The sequence below is a fragment of the Photinus pyralis genome, unplaced genomic scaffold, assembly GCF_008802855.1.
Source record: "Photinus pyralis isolate 1611_PpyrPB1 unplaced genomic scaffold, Ppyr1.3 Ppyr1.4_LG7, whole genome shotgun sequence".
In the NCBI taxonomy this organism is placed as follows: domain Eukaryota; kingdom Metazoa; phylum Arthropoda; class Insecta; order Coleoptera; family Lampyridae; genus Photinus; species Photinus pyralis.
In genome coordinates, this window is record NW_022170738.1 from 30,951,581 (window position 1) to 30,962,869 (window position 11,289).

Here is an 11,289-nt window from a genome sequence, read left to right on the forward strand (position 1 = left end):
TTACTGTATTACGTACCTACTTCTCCTCCGTCAGGAGCAGACCGTTGGATGTACTGTATATAAAATATGAAAGTTCCTTTTCCTCGTATCCATCTGCGAAAAAATAAAAAGCTTTCAGCGATATTCACTAAATATAACATCCGTTTACATAAGTACCAATTCGATTATCGTGTACCTACATCCGTATTCCGACCAACGAACATATACCGGGTGGTGTCTAGCGCGACGCAGCATAGGGATTTCAATGGTAATTTCTTTATAGTCAATTACTAGCTCCCCTAATTATTTTAGAGCAAAAGTCTAAATAAGTTTTTTTAGAGAAAAAAATACTGAATCTGTTCATGCTATTACTCATAATTTTCCGTTTTTCAAAACCGTAGAAATCGACAAAATAAAAAGGTTCATTTTACAATAAATCAAATATGCCTTGGAATTACCTAAAAAAAACAGCGATCACGTTTCATTATTTGCCTTTGACGTATATTAAATTTATACTTGTTTATAAATTAGTTAAAGAACTGCAAGTGCAATAACGTTCAAAATGTCCGTCAAAACCATCAGGAAAACGACAATACATTCAACGTTTTGGCTGCAGTAACGGAAAATCCGAATATAAGTTTAGGAACAAATCTGCTTCAAATCAGTTTTTTTTTCTTCGATTATGTAGGTACTCTGATTCTCTCTGATAAACAAATAATATCTGATGCAGATGCAGCATACATTCTCTAAAAAAACATTACCCAATTGCCGCTTTTTCTTGCATCGGATAGTTGTAACAGAATTAAATATGAAAATCGTTCGACGTCAAACAACGATAACTTACATGCGATGCGCTTGTAGTTTGTTAAAAGATTCCAAAGCATCACTGATTTATAAAAATGTAATTTTTTATTTTGTCGATTTCTACGGTTTTGAAAAATGGAAAATTATAACTAAAAGTATGAACAGATGCAGTATTTTTTTCTCTAAAAAAACTTATTTAGACTTTTGCTCTAAAATAATTAGGGGAGCTAGTAATTGACTATAAAGCAATTACCATTGAAATCCCTATGCTGCGTTGCGCTAGGCACCACCCTGTATAAACGTGTTGTATTACGAAGATTAATTAATAATCACAATCTTATAAATTTACCACTTTGTGATTTAGGGTGTTTGTTGAAATATAGATCTGCAATTAAAAGCGGTATTTACCTATGTGTATTTTTTATTAAAAATTGTTAATTTTTGAACATGATCCATCGTTCCTCTAAATGGGGTTGAGTTATATCAAAGATTAAGACAATCGGATCTCAAAGCCTACCCCATACATTTATTTTATTACATAAATGTATGGGGAAGGCTTTGAGATCCGATTTTCCTAATGTTTGTTAAAACGGGTATGGGTAACTCTAATTCATCAGTGACCAATGTTGTAGGGACACAGACGTCTTGTCCAGGGATGGCTGTTTCACGCAAACCGTTACCTAAAAGTGTTTAGGCTCCCATTAATTTTAAATCTGTAAATTTGCATACCAACATAGTTCTTCATAATCTATCTATAATGTTATCATGATCGTCTCACTTCCGGTTGTACTTTCTTATTTTAAATATAACACCCTATATTTCATTGTCTTTTTGAAATCTACATGAAAATATACGTCGTTTGATTCCTCATTTCCCTATACCTAGCATCAAAGATTTTCAAGTTATTCAAGATTTTTGACGTTTGACTGCTTTTCTTTAGCGTCCTGTATGTACGTATGGCTTCGTTGACTTGAATTTCAAAAAGTCTTCCCAAATCAACAATACTGACGTGATGCTACATGCGAATGATTTAAATTTTGATCGAACCCTCTACAGGGTGTTTTGAAATTAATGGTCAAGTTTAATAACTATGAACCTTAAAAAGTTGATTTTTTCAAATGACACCTGCTTTATTTTTTTGCACTTTCAAATGTGGGAAAAATTCTACATCGATCTATTATTATACATGCCCTATACCTATTTGTTATGGTTTTCGTTTTATTTAAGATTTTCTCAAATTGTGACCGTTATATGCATAATTTACCGTCATTGGAAACATTATCTGGGAAAAGCTACTGGTTTCAACTTGAACATTTTTGAAGATTAGGCCTACAGATCCGCGCTATTGGTCTTCTAGATCTCCAGATATAACGCCACCGGACTTTTATGTGTGGGGTTTTATAAAAAACAAAGTTACGCCAGTCGTTTCTCGTGAAGAACTGCAAGTTAGGGCGAGAAGAGCTTTTGATGAAATGGAGTAGGAATTCGAGAGGCGACTATCAATGCGAGTTAATAAGATGAAGCCATTATCTTTGAAAAAAATGGAAGCCACGTAGAACAACACCTCAATTCACAATTGTTTTTTATTTTCTCATTTGTTATCATGGCCTGCTTCTGTTTGTGATTTCATCTTTATTTAAATTTGTATTCATTAAAGTAAATAGGATTTTTTAATACTTAGTGATATAAACTACCATGAATAACGAATGATAACAATTATAACCATAAAATATTTGTTGACAGATCTGATAGCGCGTTTTATTTCAAGGCCTCCTAAGAAAATTATGCACAACGGTCACAATTTTAGAAAATCTGAAATAAAACGAAAATCATTACAAAGAGGTATAGATGTAGAATATTTTTCCACATTTGAAAGTGCCAAAAAATAAAGCAGGTTTCATTTGAAAAATCAACTTTTTAAGGTTTAAAGTTTTAAAACTTGATTAAGCCGTTTAGTCAGAAATAAGAGTACAGACGGACCGACAGATCGAAATCATCGAAATTTTGTTTGATTCGGATTCCTGGTGTATCAAAACGTATTTCCCTTAAAAAAGGGAGGAGGGGGGTCATTTTTTACCCCAATCCCTTACTAACGTGGGGGTGGTAAAAACGATTGCTCTGATCTTCTCAACCGACTAATCCAATCTTGGAAATAACTTCTCAAACTGAGCTACATCCAAAGACTTGGTCAATATATCCGCTATTTGCTCTTTCGTTGATATTGGCTCTACTTTGATAATAATAATCCCTTTCTCTATGTAATCCCTTATGAAATGAAGTTTATTATACAGGGTGTTTTTTTGGGAGCTTTAGTTACACGTTTCTGGGAAAGTAAAATAGGTAGGTTTTTGAAAAGTTGTACTTAGGATTTACTCTGAAGGCCGAATCGATGTAAAATATTTTCAAAATGACCGCACTTCCGGAAACACCGAAGTAACTTCGTTATTTTAAATAGGAGCCCTTATTTTTTATTGGATTTTTGGATTCTCCGTGAAATTTCAGTTCTTTTGATACCCACATGTCGATATCTGCCATTTATCGTTTTGAAGTTATTTTGACTTTAAGAAATTATCAGTGCATAGAGAATGAATAGGGCTTTCTTTTAGTGTACTTAAAAAAAGTTAAGTTGCGTACGACCACCCCTATGGAGATCCAAATTTATTAAACTTCAAAGACTAAAAACTCAGTTTTTTTTAATGGAGTGACCATTTTCTTACTATTGCATGAGATAAAGAATCGAAATGGGCATATTTTGACAATACATGTTCCTATAGCTATCTTTAACAGTTGCTGACTTATTCCCATTTTATTGAATTGACACTATTTTTTTCGAATTTTCTTTTTAGTCGGCCATGATTTTATAACAATCGAAATTTAAACAATTCTAGTGACACTAATCCGTCACCTACTGTTATAGGTTAACATAAGTTTTTCAAAAATCGAAAAATGACTCGCAGTGGTTTCACCTATTTTGGAATTTAATTGTTATTTATGGTGAAATGGACAGAATCGCGGCACATGCTTGCCGTACATTCTTTCGAACATTGGAACGAAATTGTATGAATTTTGGAAAAGTTGTACCCCCAAATGCACTACAAACCGTTGAAGCACAAGTGATACAAAGACAATGGTCATTCCATTTAAAAAAACTAAGTTTATAGACTTTGAAGTTTCTTAAATTTGGATGATGGAGGTGCGGTTGTACGCAACTTAACTTTTTTTAAGTACACTAAAAGAAAGCTCTATTCATTCTCTATGCACTGATAAAAATGGGTTGCCAAGACTACAACCGTTTTCAAGTAATCATTTATCAAGGTACCATCTGCATCCGCCATTTTATTCATAAAGTCAAAGTAACTTAAAAACCATAAATGGCAGATATAGACATGTGGGTATCAAAAGAACTGAAATTTCACGTAGAATCCAAAAATGCAATAAAAAATAGGGGTTGCCATTTAAAATAACGAAGTTACTATCTACTTCCGGTGTTTCCGGAAGTGCGGCCATTTTGAAAATATTTTACATCGATTCGGTCTTCAGAGTAACTCCTAAATAAAAATTTTCAAAAACGTACCTAGTTTACTTTCCCAGAAGCGTTTAACTAAAGCTCCCAAAAAACACCCTGTATAATGTATATGCCTTTCTTGTCCTCATAAATGATCGCATTTTAAGTTTTATAGCTATATCCAAAATTGTCCAATGTTCCCTTTATCCAGATAGCTTCTTCACACCCAGCATATTCTGCTTCACTAGAAGATGTCCATGATGTGAGTTCATCTTCAACTGCTTTGATTCATAAATCTTTATCCTCTCTCCCAGAAATGTCTCCAAAACATTTCGGAACATCTCGGACATTACCAGCAGTACTTGCTCTATTATAACTATAGTGCGTTCGCACCTTCAAGTGCAGTATGTTATATACAGTGTGTCCCAGATCGCGTGGGATTTCATGGGTAACTTTGTTATTATTAAAGATAGATAATTGGTTAAATGGGCAATGTTTTGCAGTTTTGGATGCTTACTTAAAATTTCCTTATGGAAATTCAAAATGTCGCATAGGTCGACGTAAATTCAAAAAAACTAAAATTGGTCATTTCCTTGAATGTCTTATATCATCGAAAGTATAAGAGATATAAAAAAAAGTTTTATATAAAAGTTACTGTCTTTGATACGCTTAATTTAGAATTGATGTAAAAAAAATTCAAGATGGCCACTTTTGAGGAACATTTACCAACTTCCTAATGTTAAATGGGCGCCATATTGGATTTTTAGATTACTTGATCACTCCATTTAAAGCTGTTTCACACCACATTCTTTTTGCGATTCCATTAAAATCGAGTTTCCTCTAACAGGAGTCTCTGATTGACTATACTGAATGTTAGTTTACCTAAATTCTGCAACGCTGTAATTATTAATGGGTCATATTTCTCAGGTAAAGTTGGAAAAAATTGAGCTAATAAATTAGTTTCTTCCATTTCGGCACCATTGTTTTGACTCATGAGTGACACAATACTTGAGAATGGTAGCAGGGCTTCGACTTCCGTTTTTTTTGTATATAATTCTTGTAAAACTGCATAAAGGGGATGAAGTTTTTCAAATTTTCATAATCGTTAGCGTTGCATTTACCTAATTGGTGATATTTTCCATTTGCATTCTTTAACATTGACATACAATTGGCACAAAAACTTCCTGCTTTATCACAGTTCATTGAATAAGAATTATACTCACCTACACAACTCTATATTTACGGCCAGGTGGCAGCTGACCATCAAAAACGTCAAACCAGGTATATTTTACGGTTAAAGTCACTCGTACTAAAAGCGTTTAAAGATGGAAAGAATGCAGCGAGCGTAGTATATTGGTCTATTATTGACTTTATTTCACTTTTACAAGAGGGTTTGTCGCTTTTGTCACACGCGCTAGTAATCATCAAGTGACTGTATGCTCGCAAAAAAAAAGATGACAGTAATATTCTCGTGTCAAAGTCAACAAATTCAGATTAAGTTGTAGGGACTCGGGGGGATGGCTTCAAACAAGCGGTACGTTAACTGGAAGAAACTAATTAGCTTCGGTTTTGTCTTTTGGGTTTTATTATGTTCGTTTGACACTTTTTTTGTTGACCCCCTGTCCAAGTTGTACTGTATTAGCAACGGTAACGTCTTTGACCCATTGTGAGCGCTTTACAATTGAAATTTCTAGATGACGAGGAGATTGATGCACCGATTTCGACAGATGACGTGATTGAATCGGTTAGTGTAGCTGAAGAGATTCAGATTACCGCAGAAAAGTCTGGAATAGGATGGTGTCTATTCATCTGGAATGCCATTGCCTTTGTAACCACTATTATGGCATGCATTGGACTGAAGTTAGCTCGGAACTGGTACCTACTGTCTAAGAATAAGTAAATGTATACCCCCCTGGAAGAGCTGTAATTAGGATGTTTTTTTAGCGAAACTCGTGCAGAGATTTCCACCGTGGAGGAGGCTGATCGAAAATCTAGCGTTAGCAAAATTCCAGTTCTGACTGCTGCTTCTCGATCAACAGTAAATCTTGATGGCGACAAAGATTTTTTTCTGAAAAGCGGTACGTTCACAGATTTAAGTGTCCGATCCAGTAGAGTAAGTGTTACCAACTGAAAAACGTGCCTCAACTGGTTCCCTTTAGAGCGAAATGACGTCGAAATACATGGAGAAGCAGTGCTCCAAGCTGCGTGATGATATGATCGCGATGCAAGCCCTCTCTTTAAAAGAACACAACTCACTGTCGCGAAAATTAGAAAGTATGGCCCGGGAAAAGCGGGAGTTGTGCAGGCAACTGATGCTTGCTCACAAGGAAAATCGTGCAGCCAAACAGCAGTTGGAAGAATTGCTCACTGAACGAACTCTCCTTTTAAAGCGTCTAGATTCCGCCACCAAAGAGTTTAAGACTAACACCAAATCGAAGAAGACAACCTTAGCGAAGCTCGAAGAAACCCAGGTCACAATTTCGAATTTACTGAAGGAGGTCGAGCGGTTCCAAGCCGAACGGAACGAATTCCAGAAGAAATCGCGGACATTAGCCTTAGAAAACCAACAGTTAAAAGAGCACATCGTCACCTTTGAAGATCGCCTCGAGCGCGAAATTGCTTCGAAAACCACGACGAAGGAGCAGGTCTACCATTTCGACACCTTGAAGGTTTTACACCTTAATCGGGTTTTAGAAATTGGATTTGGAGGAACTAAATCAGTCGCATAAAGACGTACAGAAGGTGCAAATGCGGTTGTTGAATCTTGAGCAATCCTTGGACAAGTTGCAGCTATCTCAATGGAGAAAGAAGCTTGAGGAAGGCAAACCTGTAATACAAGAGGAGAGTCAGGTAAATTAATTATACCCAAAACCAAATAGAAAGGGTTAAACGTGTCGAGTGAAGGGTTGATCTTCCAGCTGCCATTTTCCACTCAGCTTTTCGACAGGGTCATCTTTTCATATTTTATCATCACTGATGCGACAACATAAAATTTAAAATCGAACAGAATAAGATGATCCGAGAACTCGCCCAAAACTAACTTGGCTGACACCCTCCTCTCGAGATTTCGAGAAATTAAAATCTGAATGGACTCTCCGAAACAAAATTTTAATTTTCAGGAAGAAGTGTCAAACGACAAGGAAAATGAAAGTGCGAATTTTATTCTGACAAAGGCAGAAAGTCCTCTGGAGGAACAAAGGATTAAAAGCGGAAAATTAAAGACTGGCAACTTAACCGATGAGCAGTTGGAAAAGTTTCGCATACCGGACGAGTCGTCCAGTGACGAAGTCTCTTTAGAGTCGCGCAATTTTGCGAAGCTAATGAGAGAGGTGAGTCGAGGAGTACCGTTTAGAGAGGTAGGTTACGCGTTGATAGAGAAGGTTTTCTAGTAACTTTTTTTCTAAAGATAAGCACTTTAAAATCGATAAGCGAAAGTGATGTCGAATATAGTTACCCTGACGATCGGCCCTGTAACGAAACGAGTACGACGGCCAATGAAGATGAAGACTCGGACGAATGGGAACAATACCGATGTAAAATTAGTAACTCAAAGGCTTTCAAGAATTTCCTGCAAAAGATGGACCACATCGACAAATTACAGACAAAATTATCGGTTCCCATGTAACTTAGGGGCGAAACAATACGAATAAATCAACGTAAAAAGTGTGCATCTTGTCATCGCTCGTAACACCTGCCCCTTATACTAAAATTACTTTAGAATATTGTAAAAACGTACTACGTTAAAAGAGAAAAGAGAAGCGTAGTAAATTGCGAGTTCATTTAGTCGCATTCTTTAACTTTGCAAGTGCGCCAGAGGGTGGGCTCGATTTTATGAATGGAACTTCAGGCCAAAATACGGCTTATTGTTGGAGATGCTTTCAAACGGTTTTAGTTTACTTGTGCTAGGCAGGAAGTGGCCTATTATTCAGTCTATTTAAACTACTTTAAGTTACCTTCGTCAATGGCAAACGAAGTTTGCTCTCGTATCGATATTGCAAACCAAAAATTAACATTTGCTCTGGTTATTGGCTGTACACTTGTAGTAATTTCTTTACGCTCAGTTCAGTATTTATACGGTGTGGTGAAATTAAAGGATTAAGTTAATCATTTTACTTGCGACTGTACTCGTATTTTGAGCTGAGGGTTAAAAATTTCACAAAAAATTTTAAAAAAACCACACTGTACAATATATGTGATTTTTAAACCGCAGATTTGCGTCTAATACTAACTTCAAATTGTTTAAACCTCTCGCCAGGAAAGATTGCCGGTCACTGAAGACCTGATCCCGGTCTACAATCTGTGTTTTTCTAAGGATGTGAGCGACTTCCGGGATACGATCGTGCCAATGTTGAACGAAAAGTCTTTTCAACATTGCCACGATCCTATTCCGGAAGTCGCTCGCATCTTAAAAAAAACATAGATTGACACAAGGTGTGCTGTGACCGGCAATCTTTCTTGGAGAGAGTTATACACAATATTCTATAGATATTGAGTTTTGGCCTATCAATATATGTAATCGGATTGCGCATGCGCAAAAAATTTTTTTGATTCGGCATTAGTTTTATTTTCCGTTTTACCGTTCGTATTTATAAACAAACTTTATAAAGTCACTTTCAATTCTGTAAAACGAAATTGCGATAAAGAAAACTGTTAGCAAAGTCCAATAATATTCAAGTTCATTCTGGTGCCGCTAAAAAGCTCAAAGCACTCGGTGTGAAAAGTTTACTAAAGAGATTTCCTAAACACCAAACCACCTTTCAAGAACAGCCCCTTAAAATTGGGTTTATGTCAATGCTTGTTTTTTTTGTCATCCAAATTTGTACTGACCAGGATAATTAACACCGAAACCTGTATTTCAACATCGATCACAAATTCCCAAAAGCTGTTCTTGGAGATAATCTCATGTCGTGTACATGAAAATGAATTCACCGGGTAACTACCCCAGAGCACTGAGTCAACGACGTCAGCTGTAAGAATCCCAGAGTTCCGCATCGAAAAAGACGCATAGGAAATAAGGTTAGTTATAAAATTGTTGTATGATTTTTGTAAATTTAAATCGACGGCTATAGAAAAAGAAACAATTTTGACCTATTACTATTAAATTTGAACTTTAAATGAGAAATCATAAGGTTGTTGAAAATTATGCGCGTCCTCGTACTTTTCAATAAGCCTCCGCGTCATGTAAACGACCACTTTCATGACTTATTATGTAAATAACTATTACATAAAAGTCAGGAAAATGACACATTATTGGCGAGGAAATATTGAAGTACAAGACCCCTTTGGGACCGAGTACTTTAATTTCCGAGTCAAGTAATGTCATTTTACTGACGATTTTGGTATTAAATTTTACCCGAAATCGTATTATAACATAAAATTTCAATTTTCATATAGACCTTTTGATTAATGCCAATCTCTCAATGATGACAGGAGTCAATATAGACATTTAGCAATGTGACAGGTGCGGCAGGTAAAGTGACAAGTGCGGCCGGTAAACTGACAGGTGCAGCCGGTAAAGTGACAGGCGGCAGGAAAAGTAAACTGGTCTGCCTCCGTCATGGAAACTAACACTTTCTTGAAATAAAGTAGGCATGAAAATTAAGGTTTTATGACGATTTTGGGTAAAATTATTGTTTTGTCTATTTGTATTATCAAAAGAAATCCCTGAATTTGTGACCAGTCTTTTCAGACTTTTTGTTTTGTGGAATTAAGTCGAATTCCATTTAGATCTCAATATAAAGAAACCAGATTCAGAAGTCATCTTTGATTTAATGTGTCACAGTAAAACAAAATCAGATTGCGTTTAAAGTGTAAATTATTAGCGTTTCAATCCCAAATAATTCAGCGATTTAGCACTATAGTAAAAGATCATTTTTGTTTCCGTGGTTGTCATTGTGCTGGACAGTACTTGAATTCAAACAAATCAGAAGCAAAACTGATTCCGATGAAAAAACAAATTTATAAAGATCCCTCCAATTTCCTACCTACTGTTGAGGGATTTTTCCCCTATAACAATATTAGTTTCGTTGTCGCTTTTAGTTTCTAACTATTTTTACTTCTTTCCCGTCCTTTTAACAATTGTTCACAAAGTATTCCAGGATAATTTTTTACATGGTACAGGAAAGAAATAAATCCATGTGGCGATTTTAAAACATTGATTCTTGCTAAGGCATTCTAGATCTTCAGTAAAATTTTAGCAAATATTCCAGAAATCCCGATAGACTTCGAGTCGCGAGAACACTCGAGCTTGCTATATAAGTACATCGAATCGCGTTTCAAGACAGTTCCAAAACGCCTAAGTAATAAATAGTTCGTGTTGTTATAGATTGTATATATGTGAGTGGTAAATAATATTTTTACTGTTATAACTCAAATCATTTCAAGGCTGTTATAAATGTAGCTATTGTTAATTAAAGCATTATGCGGGTCACTCTGTAATTGGGCGAAAGCCTGTGGGGGGCCCAGAACAAGAGGGACAATAAATAAATAAACAAAATAAATAAAAAATAAATCAATCACGAAAGCTTTCTCGGCAGCTTTTGAAAGTGGTTTATAAGGTAATCATTATCGACTAGTAGCCAATAATGGGAACTGTCACGCTGCCACTTTCAGAGACCACCCCCCGAAATTTTGCTCAATAAACGTTTAGAGTTTAGTTTTTCAAGATGAATAATGTTAACTTCCTTTATTTTCAGAGAAATTACATACTTGAAACTGTCACATTTTGAAAAGATTCAAACCAAATTGCTCTTTAAAAGTGTGTCAGTGACAAAACAAAATACTGTCTGCTTGACTTTTACTTCCAAGAAATGAATTGACATATAAAATTAATAAACAAAAAACTGTCAAACCGTTTTAACAATATGGTCTGTTAATTTAGTTAGAGGACTTCAAGTACTTGTACTGAGAAACATACAGGGTGATGATTTGCGTAACGCATCATGGGGATTTCAATGGAAAATTCATAACATGCGATTATTGGCAATTCGAAATGGATTTTA

General features: G+C 35.6%; 1 protein-coding gene across 2 annotated transcripts in view; it reads left to right on the forward strand.

Moving 5' to 3' along the window:
• Nucleotides 1-7,954, forward strand: part of LOC116176334 (cytadherence high molecular weight protein 2-like) — a 14,760-nt gene extending 6,806 nt beyond the window's left edge. The window contains exons 1-7 of one of the 2 annotated variants that reach the window (XM_031494846.1): nt 5,718-5,935; nt 5,983-6,184; nt 6,233-6,401; nt 6,448-6,933; nt 6,983-7,138; nt 7,408-7,644; nt 7,695-7,954. In XM_031494846.1, the coding sequence (XP_031350706.1) occupies nt 5,806-5,935; nt 5,983-6,184; nt 6,233-6,401; nt 6,448-6,933; nt 6,983-7,138; nt 7,408-7,644; nt 7,695-7,913 (1,599 nt within the window). In that variant the 5' untranslated portion in view covers nt 5,718-5,805 and the 3' untranslated portion in view covers nt 7,914-7,954. Of the gene's footprint in view, nt 1-5,717; nt 5,936-5,982; nt 6,185-6,232; nt 6,402-6,447; nt 6,934-6,982; nt 7,139-7,407; nt 7,645-7,694 lie in introns of those variants that run through there. The other variant, XM_031494847.1, reaches the window with a different exon arrangement.
• Nucleotides 7,955-11,289: the final 3,335 nt, after the last annotated feature.